Below are 23607 nucleotides of genomic sequence, written 5' to 3'. Positions count from 1 at the left end.
CATTTAAATGTTTTTGATAGTAATTCGCTGGCGTTTTGAGCTCAGTAGATCCTTGAAGAATCCTTAACGGCTGAACGTCATAGAATGCACAATATTCACAATATTTCACTCCGACTAGATGTTAATATAAAGATAGAGAGCCTTTACAAGATCCTCACTGAGCTCATGCAATTGCTGCTGCTTTTCTATAGAGCGCAGGCGTGTGCTTAAGTTTAATGTTCTTTATAAATGTTTGCTGACTTAATGTTTATTTGATGCTTGTCATCGACTGCAATATTTACCTCACAAAGTGCACATCGAAGAATGATGCCATCAGTTTCGATATACTGGATCTTTTTTTTTTTTTCTGCTTTACGTCGCACCGACACAGATAGGTCTTATGGCGACGATGGGATAGGATAGGCATTGGATAGGCATAGGAATTGGAAGGAAGCGGCCGTGGCCTTAATTAAGGTACAGCCCCGGCATTTGCCTGGTGTGAAACAGGAAACCACGGAAAACCATCTTCAGAGCTGCCGACAGTGGGACTCGAACCCACTATCTCCCGATTACTGGATACTGGCCGCACTTAAGCGACTGCAGCTATCGAGCTCGGTTTAAATAGAACGGAAAAGGGAGGAAAATGTAATAATCTCACAAAAAGATGCAATAAATTCATGTTTATTTCGCTTCATTCCCAAATACAGCACAGATATTGAGTTATCGGTTTGAGAATAACTATATTTTTGGAAAGGCGCCTCACATTAAAATCCTATCGCTACTTTTTGCAGAGTTATTCAATAGAGCTATTCTCACGAACACCTCCACACTGTTATGAACATGAAAAATCAGAGTGGTTGAACAGGTACAATTTGCGAAGTGTTTGTCATTTAATTTCTAGCACAATACTGACAACTATGCACTCTCATATACGCGAGGGTGAATTGAAGTCTTTGCTGCTATTTCTTTCCGCAAAATCGTGTAGTGTGTTACAGTAAACAAAAATTCTCCGTGGCTCAGGCGGCAGCGCGCCGGCCTCTCGACGCTGAGTTTCGTGGTTGAAATCCCGCTCACTCCAAGTATGATTTATGCTCGAAAAGGCGGGGGCAGGACAGGTTTTTCTTCAGGTATTTCGGTTTTTCCCTGTCATCTTTAATTCCAGCAACACTCTCCAGTATCATTTCCTTTCATCACTCAGTCATCAATCATTGCCCGAGAGGAGTGCGACAGCCTTCGGCACCAGGTTTATCCGTCCAGATAGTTTCACGCTTTCTGTTTTTCCTGAAGAACCCCAAATATTCTAATCCTATTGCGAAATGTAAGCCTGTATAAAATGTCTCCCTTCGTAATTCTCATTTCTGCTAAATTGTTTTTCACTTCGATGAACCAACTTATTTGTGTTTTGTAACTTTTGTCAAATATATTTGTCAGTCTTTCCGGGTTCATTCGGACCAAGGGAGCGTAGTAAGAAATGTTTCTTTTCCTGAGGACATCAGTTTCTTCATTACTTCTTCTCATCTAAGCACTCGCAAGTATCTTAATGTAATTTCCATTTTATCTGATTCTTCAGTTTCTCCTTTTTGACATGAATATGTCTTATGACCGGGGGAGGGGGTCAACCGAAAACTTGGGTAACGTGACGCGACGAAATGTGTGACGGGAGTGACGTCACATTAGTCCTTACCGTAGGCCTTGGTCGCCAAAGATGAAAGACATACGGGTCATGATCATTAGCTTTACGCAAAGGGGGAATTTTGTTTAAGACTAAACATTCTGCAGCAGTATTGTAATATTGGATTTTTTATTAACTGAGAATGTTTTTTGTTATAAAATCCGTTCGTTAAAGGTAAGCCAATTCCATTTTCTGAGCTTTATTTATATTCGCTTCTTCATCTAATTTGGCTGTATTACTTCCCCTAGGTACTTGAATTTATTCTGATTCTGCAGTACGTTGTATTTAGGATTCTTGCCACATAGTTAATGTTCGTTAGAATTTTGTTTCCACAAAATAATTCATTATTATTATTACCAGGTTCCGGTGGTGTAGTTGGAGGGTACTGTACTCACTACTGCTGATCACAAGCGCACTCGCCATGTCCACTCTAACTTTCCGACATCTGATCCTCACGGACTTCAGCTTCCAGTACACAGGTACGTCTCCTAGCAACCATCACTTGTCGTACTATGACGACATTACCCCCTGTGGGTGGGGGCGGTATCCTCTGCCTGTCGTAAGAGGCGACTAAAAGAGGTCCCAGGGTCTTGTAACTTGGGAGCGTGGCTTGGAGACCACAGAGCCCTTAGCTGAGTCTTGCCACTACTTGCACTTCTGTCAGGCTCCTCACTTTCATCTATCCTATCCGGCTTCCCTTGTTCAGTCCGGCTTCATGGCTAAATGGTTAGCGCGATTGCCTTTGGCCACAGGGGTCCCGGGTTCGATTCGTGGCAGGGTCGGGAATTTTAAACTTAATTGGTTAATTTCGCCGGCAGGGGGGGCTGGGTGTATGTGTCATCTTCATCATCATTTCATCCTCATCATGACGTGCAGGTCACCTGCGGGAGTCAAATCTAAAGACGTGCAAATGGCGAGCCGAACTTGTCCTCGGACACTCCCGGCACTAAAAAAAAAGCCATACGCCATTTCATTTCCCTTGTTCAACTCTCATTCTTTTCCGACCCCTAGGGAATCTTTCTTTTTCACATCCTTCGTGTCCCTTGTCTTTTTTAGTTTTGGCCAATACCTTACAAGTTTTATCTCTGTATACTGTTACGGTATATAGAGGATGGTTGCCCAGTTGTACTTCCTCCTAAAACAATAAGTGAAGGTTTGCTCGTAGATGGTTGAGTAAACAGTCCGATAGTTAGCCTATTACCGCTTTGTGACGAACTGTTCCAGGGGGCACTGTCTTCTACACAAACGGGTTTGTGGCCATGGTTCTGTTCCTGCGGCTCGCTCGCCGGTGGCCGGACTTGGGCCGTGCTTGGGACAGTGTGGACCAGCAACTAGCGAACAACTACGGGAGGCCGTGCCGCCTTTGCAGGAGAGTGCGGTGTTTGACAGCTGTCATCATGTCAGTGGCTCTCGGTGAGGGAGCATCCAGGTGCTACCTACGTTACTTACTATAGCTAAAGTGTGTAGAGACAAGGGAACTTCACAAAACAGCCATTTTGTCTTAGAGCTGGCGGTCATTCAAACATTTGTGTAACGGAAACAATCCATGTAACAAAATGTGTGACGGATGTGTAACCTAGCAACAGTACCTTGAGAGCTGCACAGGCCGTGGACCCGTATCTCATGGCCATCCATGAATACTTCAAATCACAGGCTGCAAGATCACGTCGATCATCTGTACTTTAACGCCTCTATTTGATAATATGTCTTGCAGTCATGGCCATCCATCATTACTTCACATCACAGCCGGTACGGTTGTTAGGTAACATCCCGTCACACGTTTTGCAAGGCTAATGACCGCCACCCATGAGACATTTATGTCAAAATGCTTTTATATGCGCTGCATGGAGCACTTAAATATTAATGTGTATGCACCTGACACATACTCAAGTACGATAAACTGTTGCAGTGGAGACGCTGACGGCCAACATGATGGGGCTCTTCAAGGCTGTCCGCAGTGGTCCCGGCTGGTTCCAGTTCTACTGCGAGAACGCCTTCGCTCAGGTCCTCGTGTACGTGCCGTACTCCGCCCCGCTGGGGGTCATCCTGGTCGTGGTGAACTTCGTGGAGACCTTCAGCTGGAACTTCACAGACCTCTTCCTGATGGTGGTCAGCTTGACCTTGGCGCACCACTTCGGCCAGATCAACGGCCGGCTGAGCCGTGTGCGTGGCAAGGTGGTTGCCTTCCAACGTCACGGATATTGAAGTATATTCTGGATAATTTGCACACCACCGAGGTCCAAATGCTTGTTACTGTTGTCTAGGGACTTAATGTGTGTACGAAATTTTAGAGGTTCTGTTTCAATATACAGCATATAAAGCCCGGTTTCATCAACGAGCGTTAAACCGTAACCTCGTGTTACACAATCTTAATTCTGAATTTGATTATTCATTCTATTTGAGGTTTAGTTTTAACTCTAGGTTAAGGTTGGGTTAAACTGTTAACTCGATGTTAAAAGCCAAATGGCGGCTTTAAAATGCAGAGTTGCTCCGTTTTCGTATGCTAGACGGTGTTCCTAACATACTTTCAAAATGTATCTGAGGAGTGATTTATAAAGAGATATAGACAGTCAAGAACCATCGTCAATAAAATCATCGAGGAAATTCACAAGAGGCTGGACCACACACCAGACACAAACAAGGCTCTCTCCTAAACTACAGGTGCTGATTGCATTAAGATTTTACGCCCCTGGGTCATTCCGTATAATAGTCAAAGAAAACGTTGGCAGTATCAAAAGCCAGTCTCTAAATGTATCTGCAGGGTTTTATAATTGCTTGCTAATTCGCACTCTCATGTAGTCTATTAATCTCCCCTGTAATCTTTTCCGTGCGTGCTCTTTTCCTTTTAATATCACACCATCATTGTTCTTGTATTCTGTTACGCTTTGAAACTTTGAGACTGAGTAATGTTTTCTGTAAAGTATATTAAACGCTTTTTTTACAATTCGCTTTATGTCCCGCCGACATAGATAGGTCTTATGGCGATGATGGAATAGGAAAGGTCTGGGAATGGTAAAGGAGCGGCCGGGGCCTTAAGTTATATATTAACGTTCAAAATAGCCTTTTTCGCCCAAAAATGCCATTTTAATTTTTTCACTGGAAATGAAAGCTTGAAGTCTCTACTTCAAAATGAGATATAATTCATACATATATTCTAGCTGTAAGTATCCGAAAATAAGATTTAAATAGCCTCGTGCGCGTGTGATAAGGGGCATGGCTGCAGTGTCCTGCTTACATGTAAACATCTCGTCAAATTTTCTTATTCAAATTTACCTCTTTGGTGCGGCATGCCTCCTGAGTATATAGTTCATAGTTCTGAACAACAGATGTCAATACTTGTATATTCCAAAGACTTATTCCATTGCTAGGGAAAAGATATAAACAAATATGTCAGCTTCCTTGTGGCCAAGTGGTCTTTCACATTGTGACCTAAGAGTTTGTTTCTCTGTAAGTGTGTATAAAATGGGTTCTGAAAGCCGATGTGGAGCAAATAAAAAGAGAAAATTTCATGGAAACAGATATAGCAAGGTGAATGTCAGTGTTACTTGTGCAGTCAGTATAAATAGTGAGACAGAAGGTAGGCCTAATATAAGGGAATCATTTGCTAGTGCTTCTCAGTCCAAACTTTCGTTTGTAAATATTGAATCTGATAGTGTTAGTGACATTTACAATATCATTATTGACATAGAATGCATTAGCTTGCCCTAGTTGCTTCAGCTGTAATACAGTTTTTGTAAAAAATCCTAGAAATTCTGAGATTTGGTTGGGGAATGTCCCTTGAATTGTTCTGCAGCAACTGTGATTATGAATTCCCCAACTGACAGGAGCACTCAACGATAAGATGCAAAATTATTTGGAATTTCTTTACGTTCCAACACAAGCAGTATTTACGCCATGTCAAATGGCATATGAGCCATACTGTACCATTTGACAGCAACAAAGGACCGTCCCACCCACGATAGGTGTCCTGTAGCGAGTTAAAGTAAATAATGAGATAGAAAAATTTAAATTCATACCAGGCCTGTCCTTTGACATTCTTCAAGCATTGAAGCCTATATATGAGTGACTCACCGACCCAGAAATGCTTTCTAAGTCCTTGCATGGACTGACTCAAAATAATGAGTCATTAAATGCCATGGTATGGAGAAGGTGTCCTAAGGAGACATAAATGTGGGGCTTGATACCTTAAAATTAGGAGTGATGGATGCTGCTTGCCATTTCAAATGGGGAAATAGAGTGGGAATATAAATACTGAAGAGGATGGGAATTACTCCTGGGAAGTACATGTCATCTGGTGCACTTGAAGCTGATGCAGTACGGTTGCACAAAGGTGCAAATCAAAGTACTGCAGAACAAAAGCAGAGGAGGCAGTACTTGAGAGGCAGAAGAAAACTGAAGGAAGACAAAAAACTTCTAAAGAGGGTCCAACCCATGGAGCAGACGAGTTTAAGTGGGTTATGTTCACAACTTAGTCCTAAAACTTCAGTGCTGTTTTTCTTGAATGTAATTTTTTGCTAACCTTCTCCCATTTCAAATAAATTTAAATATCCTTAAAATTGAGATAGATAGAAAACTCAATGATAGGTAAAATTAAAGCTAATGAATGTGGGAATGTTGTAAACTAGTACTTTGTTAATATTGTGATTATTATTATTATAAGCATTTTAACAAGGATGATTAATTATTTTAACACTTTTGTCAGAACTGATGTCTAGCTCCCTTTATGTTTTTGATAATTAGAAGATCCTAGTTCACAACATTCTATGAATGAAATACTTCAACTTGGTGAAAATAATTTCAAGATTATAACATTTTTGGAAATTTTATAACATTTTGAAAATTGATGAGCCTTTTTTCTTAAACATTATTATTGGGTGAAGATAAGGCAGAAAAGGTTGATTGCATTATACTAAATTGTTAGTCTAGTATTCTGTGTTTTATGGTGCGAAACTAAAAACATAACGGTTAATAATTTTGGATTTTCCTTCAAAACGTTAAAACATACCTTAAGTGCATCCCCGCCGTTTGCCTAGTTGAAAATGGGAAACCTGGGAAAACCATCTTCAGGGCTGCCGACAGTGGGGTTCGAACTTACTATATCCAGAATGGAAGCTGAATTAAGGCTACGGGTGCTTTCTTACAAGCACCAGCGCTGCACTATCCCATCGTCGCCATAAGACCTGTTTGTATCGGTGGGACGTAAAATAAATAGAATCATATTTTGAAGCTGATTTATGCTCTCCATTATTATTATTATTATTATTATTATTATTATTATTATTATTATTATTATTATTATTATTATTATTATTATTATTATTATTCCAAGAAATCTTGAATTCCTTTGAAAAAATCATTAGCGTAATGTTTTCATTCTTAGGAGTTTCATCTTTCGTGCTTTCATGATCTCTTCTTCCTTCTTCCAAAGGTCGGTATCTAGTTCTATCTCCCTTTCTGTCAGTCCGGTACATGTTTTACCATCCCGTAAAGTGAGGAGAACGGAAAACCACGGTAGAGCCAACGTGGGACCGGTCCACCGCCTCCAGCCGCTGTTAAGGCGAAACCTACTCTGCTCAGTGTCGCTCGTACGGCAAACTTAACTGGAAGTGGACGCCACCTAGTGGGAAAAGTGTAGCTGCACGACTCCAACTATCATCAGTGAAGCTTTCAGCTCATGTCAATACTCGGGTAATAACGCTTTGCAGCCGGAACAGAAAAAAAAAAAAAATCCATCATGCAACCCGCACAACGGCAGTGCAGGAAGGTTTGCAGATGAGATCTACGTCACGGCGGCGTAGAGCAGGCAGCCAAGGCAGTTAAGCAGGAGATTCCACCACGGAAAATCTCTAGATTACAGTGGAATTTCCAGCTAATAAAAATACTATTTGGCAGAAGAATTTATCCACTTCAAACGAGCCCGCCTGCTGGCTTTGATCGACAAGTCTGTACGATCCGACTCCGTAGTTAGCCGGTTCGAGTCACGTTGGTCGAAAACATATTCACCATCAGAATGTTGGCCGGAAGGGCAGAGGTGGTCCATGGCTAAATCGTTTGCATGCTGGCCTTTGCCCCAAGGGATCCCGGGTTCAATTCCCAGTCGGGTCGGGTATTTTAACTTTTATTCGTTAATTCCTATGGCTCGGGTGCTGGGCGCTTGTGACGTTCCCAGCATTGGATTTAATCTTACATAAAGCCCGGTCCTCACAGACATGCACGTCACCTATACGGCGCCAAACAGAAAGACCTGTGGCAGGGCACACGCCATTATTACATTATCACTAGATTACGTGCCAAAGTCTGGCTTCAATTTCAAATCTCTCCACAGCGCAGCGTTCGTATGAAGTGATGACATTTGACGTTTTTTTTAATGCCGATTCATCCATCGGACGGACACTAAGTCTTGAGCAGGCTCCGTGGTGCTATTCTACAGGAGAAGCCTATGTGTCGGGAGTGGGTTTTCACCCTGTCCCTTCCTATTATCATTCATTTCATCTGATTCACTCTTCTGATGACCGGCCCCGTGGCGTAGGGGTAGCGCGCCTGCCTCTTACCCGGAGGCCCCGGGTTCGATTCCCGGCCAGGTCAGGGATTTTTACCTGGACCTGAGGGCTCGTTCGAGGTCCACTCAGCCTACGTGATTAGAATTGAGGAGCTATCTGCCGGTGAGATGGCGGCCCCGGTCCAGAAAGCCAAGAATAACGGCCGAGAGGATTCGTCGTGCTGACCACACGACACCTCGGGCTGTGCAGCGGCCGCTTGGCAGGCCAAGGCCCTTCAAGGGCTGTAGTGCCATGGGGTTTGGTTTGGTTTGACTCCTCTGATGAGGTTCACGTTAGGAAGGGCATCCGGTCCCAAAGGCCTGCTACAAAGTTTCATCTCAGCCCGCGAAGAAACGGCACAAGGGGTCGACCGTACTTACACTTACTCATTTCCAACATCATCATCATCATCATCATCATCAATTCACGTATTAGATCTAGTGCCAATTTTTCGCTAACGACATTGGACGACCGATGAATGTTGTTCCTTAATGTTGGGAACTGGCAGCAGGATCCTCTCTCATATTCGGCAGCGGATGTGATACTTCTCTCAACATTTCCGGTTTATGATCTCTAGAACGGCAGAAAAATCTTAGCGAGAGAATGAAGCGATTTTGGGAGGAGAACAAACCAAATTCATCTGCTACGTAAGTTAAATCCCTTTCCTTAGTTGGGCACAACGTTGTGGTATAATAACATCATTAATTATAATGATGATGATAATAATAATAATAAACATAAACCACACAACCTTCGTTGTCCATGAAACTGAATTTTATAGTATACGATCGTATCTCAAAAATGGAGAGAGCTTATAGACTGAATAAAAACATCTACAACAACAAATGCATTCCATGGAATACGAAAATAAGGCATTACAACACTGTAGTCAAAACAGAGTGTCTGTTTGCCAGCGAATGCCCCTCGATGAATTACAAGTTGGAGAAGTTGCAGATCCTTGGGCCCAAACCAGACTGAAACCGGCTTGAAACTTCGGAACAACAATATTGTCTACAAAAATGAGGAGAACATTTCAGAGACCATGAAAAAGAGAAGGTCGGACATTGTACAGAATGGGCAAAACTAGACTACCTGTGGAACAAGAAGACAACGACGGCATGGAATAAGGAACTTCGTAAAGATCCAGAGAAGTCGAACATCCAGGAAATTCAGATGTTAGACAGGAAAACATTTCAGACCGTGACTGAAAACTTCGAAGGGTTTAAAGTGGACAGAACTGCAAAGGCGGTGAGAGGATGGAAGTATGAACAGAAGAAACATCATTGAGCCGATAGGAAGGAGTAGTGGAGGGAAAGGAAATGTCAGACAAAGAAAACTGAAATTGTAGCGTGATCCTCAGTGGTCAATTCGCTAATTTAAAAAAGGAAAAGAAGAAGAACAATAATAATTGTAATTATAAAACACAGATCATTCAATTTCATGCATAACAAAGGTTGTGAGGCTTACGATTATTATTATTATTATTATTATTATTATTAAGACTAAACTAAGACAATATCGAACAGTAATCCAATCAGAGTGTCTCTATGCTTCAGAATGCCTAGGATTAACAATCAGAAGAGACATTGAAGAAATCGAGAGGAAAGAAAGAGAGATTTTAAGAAAAATTCTCGCACCAAAATAATGTGCTGACACATACCGATTAAGCAGTAACAAAGAAGTATGGGGCAGGATTTCAGGCACAACACGCGAACGAAGGGCGAATTCTTTGGACATATTTGAAGAATGCTCGACGACAGACTCGCTTAAGAATTTTTTAAACCATTTCAACAATCCCAACAGGAAAGGCAAGTCTTATGACTAACGGTTTGTTAACACCAAGAAGTATCTGCAAGAAATGAACATCATGGATTAAGACACACCTTTGAGGGGTTCCTAGAGCCAGAAAAAGCATTGGAAGGCCGAAAAGAAAGAAGCTGTGAGCAAGAGAATGAAGGAATACTGGCGCAAAAGAAAACTGAAATCATGAAGAGTTATTTACCAGGTCCACAATTGAATGAACTAATATTATAATAAATCAATAAGCTGAAATATCTCTAATACTAGTGTTCATTCTTTATTTCGCTATCCTACAAGAGAACAAGGCTTTACATTCGGACACAGCCACGTGGTCAGCGAGCTTGCAGTCATTGTGCTTGCGTTGAGGGACAGAGTTTCGATCTCCGCACCTTCACTAACTCGCACTGTTGCACCGTTGCCAAACACCTTGAGGCGGCCAAGCCAATTACTGCTACTGAGCCCTAGTTGCTTTACGTCGCACCGACACAGATAAGTCTTATGGCAACGATGGGATAGGAGAGGCCTAGGAGTGGGAAGGAAGCGGCTGTGGCCTTAATTGAGGTCCAGCCCGAGCATTTGCCTGGTCTGAAAATGCGAAACCACGGAAATACATCTTCAGGGCTGCCAACAGTGGAGTTCGAACCCACAGCCTACTCGCCCTATTGAACCCACTCATTTACTTGAGAGTATTCCCCTCTATATATTTTCTATGGAGATGACCCCATTTTTTATACCTTACATCTCTAAGAGTGTTGCGTATTTTTCTGGTATCAAGGAAGATGATTTTATTATGATGGCAATTTTCATTCTTTTGCTGGAGGTGACAAATGAAAGGCACTCAATATGGACAATTTCTCACATAGCGTCGCGTTCATTAGAATATTTTACAGAGGAGTTGTTTGTCGGTAAATTATAGCCTTTAGTCTCATGCTCCTTAGTTTCGACGAATTGTTCTTGAACCATTCAATAGCGTATAGACAATATTTTTCATTTTTACAGCGGCTTGCATTTAGCGTTAATGAGGTCTGAGATTCTCCGCCTCAATTGTTAGAGACTTTAATTACAATCAACAGGTGTTCAATTCCCAGACAATTTAATGAGAAGTTGTGTTGTTTTCCAAGAGCGACTAACACTGGCTGATGAAGTTTTCTAACTAATAAATTGCTTCTAAGGTGGTTGGTGGACGATGTTATGGTGACTCTGTCATCCACGTTAAACTGATTCGTTTTATCGACATGCCACTTTACGAGCTTACAAGGTGACAATTTTACTTGGGAATGAGTGCCCTTCTATTGCAATGCCAGTGAACAAATTAGAAGGTAGCTTGAACTTGGAGATGTTTTGTATCCAAACCGTGTATCAGCAGGTCGCAACTGTCTCTTTTTTTTTTTTTTTTCATCAGCATTCTCTTTTAATGTTACAATAGCAGCTCTTCCACCTTCAGCAAACATTATAACACTTTCACTATATTATTATTATTATTATTATTATTATTATTATTATTATTATTATTATTATTATTATTAGCCTCCGTGGCTCAGACGGCAGCGCGTCGGCCTCTCACCACTGGATACCGTGGTTCAAATCCCGGTCACTCCATGTGAGATTTGTGCTGGACAAAGCGGAGGCGGGACAGGTTTTTCTCTGAGTACTCCGATTTTCCCTGTCATCTTTCATTCCAGCAACACTCTCCATTATCATTTCATAACATCTATCAGTCATGAATAAATCACTTTGGGAGTGGCGACCCCATCGTTCTAATAGCCCATGTATAATTCAGTCCGCCTCTGTGGTGTAGTGGTTAGCGTCATTAGCTGCCACCCCCGGAGGCCCGGGTTCGATTCCCGGCTCTGCCACGAAAATTTGAAAAGTGGTACGAGGGCTGGAACGGGGTCCACTCAGCCTCGGGAGGTCAACTGAGTAGAGGTGGGTTCGATTCCCACCTCAGCCATCCTGGAAGTGGTTTTCCGTGGTTTCCCACTTCTCCTCCAGGCGAATGCCGGAATGGTACCTAACTTAAGGCCACGGCCGCTTCCTTCCCTCTTCCTTGCCTATCCCTTCCAATCTTCCCATCCCTCCACAAGGCCCCTGTTCAGCATAGCAGGTGAGGCCGCCTGGGCGAGATACTGGTCATACTCCCCAGTTGTATCCCCGACCAAGAGTCTGCAGCTCCAGGACACTGCCCTTGAGGCGGTAGAGGTGGGATCCCTCACTAAGTCCGAGGGAAAAACCGAACCTGGAGGGTAAACAGATGATGATGATGATGATGATGATGATGATGATATAATTCATTTATTACATCCCTGACCCGGTCAATGACTGGTTGTAGGTTTTCGTTATTATTATTATTATTATTATTATTATTATTATTATTATTATTATTATTATTATTATTATTATTATTACAGGTGCTCGGCCAGCACCAGTGGAGACAACTTCGAGAAGATTACAACGCCGTCTCGAATCTCACCAAGGTGGTGGACTGTGAACTCTCAGCGATCGTGCTGCTCTCTTTCGCCAACAACTTGTACTTCATCTGCCTGCAACTCTTCAACAGCCTCAGGTGAGCTCCGACAGATGGCACTCAAGTAACAGGCTTAGGAGATTGTTTTCTTCTTACAAAACGTCTTGTTTATTGACAATAGAAGTTCTCTGCGGTTTATTTCATCAACACGTGAGATCTCGACGCGAATATCGTTCATTTTCATTTGGAAGCCGACAGACAGTCATGAAGTGAATACTATCTTTCTGACATTCTCTATTCCCTACACATGTATCTTGTAGCCTGAAGGCGTGAAAGAAACATGAAAACAACAAAAACATTTTGAAATGATAAAAAGTTATAAAAACCAAAAGAAGAAAATAACAAAAAGTTAAAGTGGTCAAGAAATTCCAGTGTTGTAAATTCTTTTTCTCAGGTTCGGAGCTTCGAAATAATACCGACCAAGCAAACAAAATTCCTTCTTTTGTACGAGTATAATGTAAATTTTAGGTTCCAAGAAAATATTTTTTGTTTTTGTTTGTTTATTATTATTTCATTACAATTTGTTTTACGTCACACCGATACAGATAGGTCTTATGGCGACGATGGAATAGGAAAGGGCTAGGTATGGGAAGGAAGCGGCCGTGGCCTTAATTATGGTACAGTACAGCCCCCGCAACTGTCTGGTGTGAAAATGGAGAACCACGAAAAACCATGTTTAGGGCTGCCGCCAGTGGGCCAACTCGCCCGGTTTTTGTTGTTGTTGTATACTTACTATTGTAAACTGATTGGTGTATGAAAACAATTCGCCCATAGGCGAAAAATACGTAATCCCATCTCCTTCTTACTTCACATCCTGTATCCCTTCTCCTCAATCCTTCACTTCCTCTTCAACCAGTCCGCATTCATTGACCACAGAAAGGTGGCCCATTTCACCCCTTCAGGATGGGAGTGAAAACATTTATAGGTAGATAGATGACTTATTTGCGAACTACAGCGTTCACGGAGCTCTGTCCAGTCACGGTACAAGTGGTAGTGCTGACTCTTGGCCCAGTCTCTACTAGTCCAACTTAGTGGTGGTTATAATCTTCTTTCTGGCAGCAAGCAGAATATCTTCACTGTTATGTAATCACTAGCTTAAGGAGGGAGAAATGGTAAGGTTTTCCTTAGGGGTACTGAACGTGTTTCAGCCTGGTCCACGACTGGGGTATCGTCTACTTCTACATCTCGTTCGGCTACCTGCTGACCCGAACAGCAGCTGTTCTGTTCTTCGCCGCGGCGGTCAACGACGGCAGTAAGGCGGCGCAGGACGTCCTCTTCTCCGTGCCGTCAGCCAGCTACAACATTGAGGTGCGTCCTCTCTTTCCTGAATACAGACATGTGTTTCTTATGTAGCTACTTAAATACGCCACTTGGCAGTCTTGAAGATGGTTTTCCGTGCTTTCCCATTTTCACACCACGAAAATGCAGGGGCTGTACCTTAATTAAGGCCAAGGACGCTTCCTTCAGACCACTATCGCTTTCCCATTCCATCGTCGCCATCAGACCTGTCTGCTTCATTGCGACGTAAAGAAAATTTTAAAAAATACTCAGTTCGCAGTAGTAGGCCTACTATCGGTGATGAGTGGCAACAGAAGAGAAAAACACATCACAACAAACAATGGTCAATGCAATATTATTGTTGATCAATTCTATGAGCTTTCTATATTGTAGCCCTTCACATTTAGTTTTCTTTCGACTCTGCGGTATTAGGGAGTCTTATACAATTATTTATAGCGTAGACTGTAGTTCCTTATTCTCCGACTTTGCACGCCGATTTTCATTAAATTCTGTTTACCTATTTTCTCGTGACTCGGCGCTGATAAGGACTTTGTAACAAAAACCCAAATTCATGAATATTTCTGTGATCATAGGCTGTACGTTACATTAATGATCGGAAATTTTAATACTGTATAACTTTAGTTATGTAGTATTTATCGATACGACCACCAATAACATAAATATTTGAGAATTAAATTGTAGGCCTTCCCCTAAATTACCACCTCACTCAGCGAGAATAAAATTATTTATGTCCTAGATTATAGCAACTTATTCCCCCACTTTGTATACCGATTTTCATTAAATTCTCTTCACCCGTTTTCTCGTCATGCGTGGACAGACAGACAGACAGACAGACAGACAGACATTACGGAAAATTAAAAAGTGTTACTGTGGACACCGACTGATACAGAAATACCATCCTTTTTTAATTTTGAGCATGTACAGAGAAAACTCTTATTTTATATACAGATTTGTTTATTCACTTTATTATGTCAGGGTTCAGCAGGTTAAATGGACTGATATGTCTTACGGCGACGATGGGATAGGAAAGGCCTAGGAATTGGAATGAAGCGACCGTGGCCTTAATTAAGGTACAGCCCTGGCATTTGCCTGGTGTGAAAATGGGAAACCACGGAAAACCACCTGCAGGGCTTCCGACAGTGGGGCTCGAATCCACTATCTCCCGATTACAGGATACTGGCCGCACTTAAGCGACTGCAGCTATCGAGCTCGGTCAAATGGACTGTATCGCGATTGACCTATCTAAGGCGTTATCATGTCTAATGTGTGTTGGCAGGTTGAGCGGTTCCTCACTCAGGTGATCTTCGACCAGGTGGCGCTCACGGGCCTCAACTTCTTCTCCATCACCAGGAAGCTCATCCTCACGGTGAGTCCACATTATTATTATTATTATTATTCCTTCGATTCTGGCCTACTTTGGACCACGGTAAACAATTTAATTGCTGGTTAGTCCTTTTATCTTCTCCCATAACTTCTTCATTTCGCTGTGGTTCCTCTTCGTCTCCTCTGACCGCATGTTCTTGGACTTTTCACTTTGTTTTTCCTGGAACCCCTTGAATTTATCAAATTTAGCTTGAAACATATCTCTGTTAAAGACTTTTTAGATTGATGCCAACTTCCTTCATGTCCTTTCTTATTTCTTCTACCCATTTAGTAGTTGCTTTTAATTTGATGATGTAGTTATAGATGTTCTCTCTATAGATATTCACTTCTCCTCTTCCTCCATGAACCATCGTTTCTTTACTCGGGTCCTAAGTTCTTTATCAAGATTTTTCTTTATCTCTTCTCTAGCTCATCCATTTCCCCCTTTCTTATTCAGTATGAGACATTCTGAACCCGACTTGATAGCCGTGGTGCAGTGTCTGATCTTTACTCTGTAAGATATTGTTCTTTTATTGTATCTATTCTGTACTAATCTATAGGCTAAATCCATCTTTCTGGCACTTCCCTTATTTACTTCTTTATCAAGTCCATTCGGGTGGATCCAGTCACCAACACATTTAAATTTATCTAAGCTCATGACTTTCACATACTTTGTATCTAGATGCTTTTCTTTATTGTGTTTGTATTCTATGTACTCTGTCTTTTGTATGAGATCCTGAGTGCTGCTTTCTCTCTCATTTCAAGTAATATTTCAAGCATTATTTCGTGTTCTGCTCGCAATGCCGTGTCATCAGCGAATGCTAAGCAGTCCACCTTCACATTCGGTTTCTTTGAACGTAAATAGATTCCTTCTATCCCTTATTCTTTCATGGTTTTCCTCCAAATTCTCATAACTTTTTCCACGACAACGTTTATCAAAAATCGGTGAAAATTCGTCACCTTGCCTGACTCCTGTCCTAATCTCAAAGGGCTCTCAGATTTCCTCATGAAATTGAATTACATTCATATTTCACTCGTGTTTTTGTACAGGTGGTGGGGACCATAGCCACGTACGAGGTGGTGGTGCTTCAGCTCTACGGCAACAAGTGAACAGATGGCGCCCCTTAATTGTTTTAAAGACCACCATTTTTAAACTGTACAGCCGGTCACCATGGTAACTTTTTCAGTGGCTTTGTTTCCACTTATTACCAAAGAAATATGTTAGAATAGGAAGAGTAATATTAAAATTGAAACTTATTTGTTATCATAAGCTCTAATGACAGTATAAAAGTCCATGTCATGGGCATGTTTTTCTATCATGTCATTCAAACTTCGTATCGAAAAAGCAAAAAAAAAAGTTAAAGAATGTTACAAGTTATTATGATTCATTTATGCGAAATTCTCAATATCTCAATGGCATACATTCTTGAAACTGTTACTTAATTCTCTTACTAGACGCAGACATGAGTATCATTTTGAAAGATTCCAGTTTACCTTATAAATTTTAATCCCCGTATCTTTGTGCAATCGCATCACTCACCAGCGTTCGCCGAGGTTAATCACTTGCTGAACCGGGCTCAGGTACCACTGAAGTGTACTTTTTAAACCTGTACAGATAAAGATGACGGAGTAATGCCGGTCAAGTTAAGATGAGCCACAGAACACCTTCTCATCCTTAGCCGCAGTAATGTGATACGAGTACCAATGCTAGTTAGAATGACTAAAATAAGGTAATACCAAGAATAATCCAGAGTGCGCAATCATAACTCATTGCGGAACCATGTTGGGCATTCAGAGTACTCCATGGACGGTACATGCATAGAGTAATTAGTTAAACAAAGGAAGAACAAGTTATTTGAAGCAGTGTTTTATTATAGCTTTAAAAACGCAATGTACAACATGTGTCACAAATTTTCATTATTCAAAAACATCAGATACTTCGATAACAAAGCCATTTATGGAAGAAAAGTACAGTTGGTGGACACTGTAATGTGAATGAGGCAATTAGAATGAGAACATCAACTAACCACATTATGGAGTCCACACATATACGGGGAAATAACAAGCGAGGGGCAGCACTATCCAACCACACACCGACGATAAAGGCGGACTGTGTTGATCGGGTTTTTATACCAATGCACAGGGAATTCGCGATGGAAGATTACATCTTCTCGAAGGTCGGAGAAGTGTGTGACGCCACAGGTGACGTAGAAATTAGTAAGTTCATGCAGCAGTAGTAGTGTTCAGTATGTGATTCACCTCGACGAACACTGGTAGTATCGGGTAGTAATGCGATTGCATGAATATGCGGCGATGAAAGTGTATAAGGAAAGCTGCAATCGTTATCATTTCGATTCTGGGTTTTTTCTATCTCATCAATAGCATTGAAATAATTGTCGAACAAATTCTTAAAATTTCTATACTATATGAAATTTCTGTGTAGACTCAAAGAGTTCCATATAGATGCATCTATTATCTATCACCAAAAAACCGTAGAGGAATACTTCAGCTTATATTTCTGCATAAGAGGGTTAGGGGCCTAATAGATTAAGTGATTATTCTAAGTTTTCCCAGAATTTAAACATTAAACTAAAACTAGAAATTGACTTAGATACTTGCAACCTATTTAACACCAAGCATCTCTTTATAAATCTTTGTTGCATAACAATTTACCCGTAATTATGATGTGTGATGAGTTTAGCGGGACGGCGACGGATGACACATTCTTGGACTTTGTAATGTCCTTCGGAAAGTGTGTGTTATGTTGTGGAAAACGTATTTTTGAATAAATTATAGTCAAGAGGACTCAAGTGCAGTAATGATTACTGTAATTACTCAGTGACACTGTAACAATAACCATACATTTGATTCGGACTATATTATATGTTTGCTATGTCATTATAGTTGTTTCTAGTATGATTTCTTATTATTAAAGTATTGCATTTACTTGTAATTTTATTGCAATGTTATTTTTTGCAACAATAAACTTAATACTGAATATTTAAATTGTACTATTTATTTAATTGGTGAGCCATCCTCATGATGGACAAATAAATAAAAATACAATGTTACGTTACGTTTCAAGAATTGTGTCTGTAATTCGACAATGCTGTGAGATGGGCAGCAGACAATGGCATTGTGGCAAACGGGATGAAAAGTCAGAGGAAAACTCGCAATTTTAATTACTGTGTTGATGGGGGGGGGGGGGGGTGAAAGTACAGTGACCCACTTAGGAACGATCTTCACTGGGCTAACCACAATAGCCAAGTTGTAGATAAAGGTAGTTATGAGAGTATTTAGTGGTTGTAGTGGCTCCAGTGTATGGGAGCCTCACCAGTCGAGATCTAAAACTTTCCACAGGAAAGCAGCACGATTTGTTGTAGGTGATTTCCGACAAAAGAACAGTGTTACGAAAATATTGCGAACCGTCCTAGCAAGTGATTCCGAAAGTAATTCCAACACAAATAAAGACAAGCTTTCTCAACTTTCTAAAGGATTAACGACGGCAAATAAAAGGAGTAACAAGAGCTAGAGGGAATCTGGAACTCAACTTGTACGTATTCATTTTGACTATTCAGCGAATAACCATAAAATTAAATAAGTAATGATAATAAAAGTGTATAAATATCAAACAAATCGAATACATAACCTTTAGAGACAACAAAGCTTTCAGCACGGAAATACACTCATTTGTTTTTGCATTGAAACTCCTTGAGCCGAGGTCTGTACAAATATGTCGACTGTGGCCTTCGAGCATACAGACAGAGAGGGCGCTCCGTATGTTTCTACCGGCCAAGCGTGGCACCAACATCAAGCTCTGAGTGATCAGCTGATGTAGGGCAAGACAAGGCGGTCTTCCTTAAGAAGAGCATTGCGGAGTGTTTTTAAATCCCGATTTAAGCGTGCTCCTTATGATCGATTGATTTAAACTATTGAAGATGGTAACAAATACAATTCCTTCGGAATATTTCCTTTCCTTTTTGTATGAAAAGTGTTACGTATCACTATATGTGTAATATTTGGATGTGTTTACATATAAGTTGAGCGATACGGTGAGGTGATTAGGCCTTACGTGGTTAACCTATTTTACTTAGTTTTCTTCTAAATTCATAAGCTGAATTTTCTGCGTAATATTTATCTAAAATAGTTCGTTTAAAAATACGTTTACAGTTCTGGAAATAATAAACTCGACGAAACATACCAATAACCAGCATTTCTAATAATACTGATATTTTGCTGTAAGTCTTATAAGTCGAGAAACGTGGCCGATAATTACGCAGTCGGAGCCATTACACCTAGAATAATTATCGTCAAAGAAACTTTGAAGGTACCAATACTTAATGCAGCTGATAACCTCAAGGTTCTGCCCCTAAGAACAGCTATAACCACCACCATCACAATTATTCACATACCTTCACATTTAGTTTATACTCGTAGATATACCATGCAGTTATGCACGTTGATAATTATTGTTTTACAGGGCCTAACATCTGGGTTATCAGCCACTAACATATACGAATAAGCACACACACCACAAGTTGTTCAACACTTCTGAATTCTCAGGCTATAACAAATTATAACTGAGTTAATGAAGCCTAATGAGAGTACCATTCAAAAAACTGTCCTTAAAAATGTAACATAATTTACAATATGATGAAAAACAGGAAGCGATGTAGGCTATAACTCACCAAAACAGCCAGTCAATAAATGTATGATACAATGCAGGAAACAAATATTTACACGAAAGTCACACACTATTTTTCTCTAGAAATGTTGTGAAAAGGTGAGAACTGCATGTCTTAAAAATATTGCCCCACAGGAGTTCTTTAACGTGCCAGTAAATCTACCGACACGAGGCTGACGTATTTGAGCACCTTCAAATACCACCGAACTGAGCCAGGATCGAACCTGCGAAGTTCGGTTCAGAAGACCAGCGCTTCAACAGTCTGAGCCACTCACCCCGGCCATCTTTCATTAAATAAATGATGTTGTCAATTTTTTGAGGGGCTTGGGTCATATTGGCCATCATCCAGGTATACTTACTGTAGGTGTTTGTTGAATTTGTCTGATAACCTAGTGTGTATAACTAGATTTTAGGGCTGCGATTGGGGTAGGTGGCCCAGGACTTGAAATAAGGTACTGTTCCGGCATTTTCCTGGAAATAGCGTGGGAAAACCCGGGGATGGTGATGGTGGTGATTATTGTTTTAAGAGGAAGTACAACTGGGCAACCATCCTCTATATAACCCTAATTAGAGAGAAAAAATGGAAGGGGTCCGACACTTCGAAAAATGAAGGTATCGGCCAAAGAAAGACAAGGGCCACGAAGGGCGTGAAAATGAAAGACTCCCTAGCCCTCGCAAACCTAATAGCGTTGGGGTCGGAAAAGAACAAGAGTTGATCAAGGGATGTCAGATAGGATAGATGAAAGTAAGGAGCCTGGTACAAGTAAGTGGAAGCAATTCTAGGACTCAGCTGAGGGACCCGTGGTCGCCAACCCACTCTCCAAAGTTCAGAGCCCCTGGGGGCCCTTTTAGTCGCCTCTTACGACAGGCAGGGGATACCGTGGGTGTTATTCTACCGCCCCCACCCACAGGAGTAAAACCCTGGTAAACTACTCTCAGGATGGCCACTGTCAGGACCGTGATTTGAACCTTCTATCTCCGGATATCCGGCTCAGTCATGATGAGCGACTTACAGATATGCTGTGAGGTCCAGAAATACGTATATTTAGAAAATGTTCAAAGTAAGGTAAGTCCAAGATGTGAGTCCTGGAAGGGTTTTCGGCCTTTGGTCTAAGTAGATAGTATACGTCAGAATTAAACTTCGATGCTCGAAGTGTAATGCTGAAGACAGTTGAAGTACGATAGTACAGCAAAGAAGGTATACAGATATGAGGGCGTCATTTCGATAAATTTACAGAAAAACGTACGTGCGATAATACGAAAGAATTAATACGAAATCGATCATTTCCGCGCGAATTGTAATTGTTTACTGGTTGAAATTCAGAATTAGAAAATAGATTTTATAATTCAAATTAGCTAAATATGTTAATTAATTATAAAACCGTGAATCCAACATTTTCCCAGTTCAAGGTGTATTGCAGAAGATAAGATTTGTTGAGAGGTCGTGGTGGTGAATATTGCTTGTTTGAAGAGGAAGAACAACTGGGACTAATCATTAGGGAAAATGGAGGAAGTCCGACACTTCGAAGAATGAAGGAATCGGAAAGAGAAAGCGAAGAGCGTAACATTAAAGGCTCCGTTGACCTCGAAACCTAATAGTGCTGGGGTCGGAAGAACAGAAGAGTTGGAACAAGGGAGGTCGGATACGAGGAACCTACACAGGTAAGTGGAAGCTTAGCGCCCCTTTCAGTCACTCTTATGACAGGCAGGGGATACTATAGGTCTCCAACCACAGAGGAGTAAATTGTTCCCTGAATTGAGTAAATATTTGTGTTTTTCAGTTATTCATAAAAGGTGATTAAGATTGTCTCCCGTCGCCACAAGACCTATTTGTATCGGTGCGACGTAAAGCAACTTGCAAAAAAAAAAAAAAAAAAAAAGTTATCTCTGCCATTTCTTCAGCTGCAGTGGAAGACCTACCCCTGACCCTGACCATAGGCTCCTTCTATTCTCTCTCCCAGGTAAATCGTGCCACGTGGGGAGTCGACTGTGACAGCAGGTGTGGTTACCAAGCAACCAGGGGGGCGGCGATCTTATCAACACCTGTTTACCAACACGGCGAGTTATTGACGTCTTCAAGTATGAAATCTCTGGTTGTGTGATTAATCGGGCGGCCTTGACACAGTGAAGCCGCAGTCAGCCCCTGATACGCAATTACTTGCAGATTTATAGCATAAACTATAATATTTAAATATTTCCCAAAATAAAGCCCTTCAAAGAAGATGTATAACCTAGGGTAATAACACACGGTGTACGAACACTTCAGGAATGGATAACTCATGAGAGAGAAGAAAATGCATTATTACACAGTTTGGGAACGCTAGTTACACTGCTGCACCGTTACAACACACTATTTGCATATCAGACCACCTCCTGCCTCAGTGGTGGTGGTGGTGATTACTGTTTTAAGAGGAAGTACAACTATGTAACCATCCTATATGTAACACTAACCAGAGAGACAAACGGAAGGGATCCGACACTTCGAAAAATGAAGAACCGGGCGAGTTGCCCGTGCGGTTAGGGGCGCGCAGCTGCGAGCTAACATCCGGGAGATAGTGGGTTCGAACCCCACTGTCGGCAGCCCTGAAAAAGGTTTTCCGTGTTTTCCCATTTTCACACCAGTCAAATGCTGGAGCTGTACCTTAAGGGCACGGCCGCTTCCTTCCCACTCGTACATCTTTCCTATCCCATCGTCGCCATAAGACCTATATGTGTTGGTGCGACGTAAAACAACTAGCAAAAAAATGAAGATATCGGCCAAAGGAAGACAAGGGCCACGAAGGGCGTGAAATTGAAAGACTCCCTAGGCCTGGATTGCTCTAATACCGTCGGGGTCGGAAAAGAACAAGAGTTGACCAAGGTAGGTCGGATAGGATAGATGAATGTGAGGAGCCTGCTACAAATAGGCGGAACCAATGCCAGGACTCACCTGAGGGCCCCGTCGTCTCCAACCAACGCTCCCAAGTTAAGAGCCTTTGAGGCCCCTTTTAGTCGCATCTTACGACAAGCAGGGGATACCGTGGATGTATTGTACCGCCCCCATCGGCAGAGTGTATTACAGTAGAATTAAGCTGCAATGCCTCCTAAGCGCAGAGTTGTGCGTTCCATTCCCAATGGGTCACGTATTTCAGGCTCGCCTGATCAATTCCTCGGGCTCGGGAACTGCGTGTTTGTGGCGTACACTGAGGGCTATCAAGGCTATCCGTGAAGCCCAAACCTCAATTGACAACGATGGAAGTCTAAAGCACATTATAATGTAAGCATATGACACATTGTTCCATTTTCAAAATTTGAAAGCAGTGAGAAAAAACGATGCACGTATTTCTGAGAGCAAGGCATCGCAGACTGATATCGCAGCCCAGACTCTCGCCACTCGCCCCTCGCGGCTTGCTGCTGGATATCGGTTAGGAGCGGCGACCTGGGGGTGTGCTAGGCTTCGGTCCGTCAGATCGCCACTGGTATCAACTAAGCGTTACTCATCGTATACTTCCTCATCTCATACTTCTGACTTAATGATATAGATAACAGTGTCGGTATTTCTCTCCCGTTTCCCTCTATATCCTTGTAGGAAGACACTGCAGGGCTGCTGTTATAGGAGCAATATAGCTTTATTTTTACAGGTACAACTGCTAACACGAAATGAAATGGCGTATGGCTTTTAGTGCCGGGAGTGTGCGAGAACAAGTTCGGCTTGCCAGATGCAGGTCCTTTGAGTTGACTCCCGTAGGCGACCTGCGCGTCGTGATGA

The 23607-nt window shown here is 41.7% G+C and overlaps 1 protein-coding gene across 1 annotated transcript in view; it reads left to right on the top strand.

Annotated features, from left to right (window-relative positions):
- Positions 1 to 16955: 16955 nt before the first annotated feature.
- The window catches only part of LOC136885645 (uncharacterized), a 66562-nt gene continuing 59910 nt past the window's right edge, over positions 16956 to 23607 (top strand). Inside the window, exon 1 of the mRNA XM_068230308.1 lies at positions 16956 to 16985. Coding sequence (XP_068086409.1) covers positions 16956 to 16985 — 30 coding nt within the window. The remainder of the gene's footprint in view (positions 16986 to 23607) is intronic.

The sequence above is a fragment of the Anabrus simplex genome, chromosome 14 (genome assembly GCF_040414725.1).
Source record: "Anabrus simplex isolate iqAnaSimp1 chromosome 14, ASM4041472v1, whole genome shotgun sequence".
Lineage (NCBI taxonomy): Eukaryota > Metazoa > Arthropoda > Insecta > Orthoptera > Tettigoniidae > Anabrus > Anabrus simplex.
The sequence above is the reverse complement of the archived record's forward strand: the minus strand, read 5'-3'. Positions and strand labels throughout refer to the sequence as shown.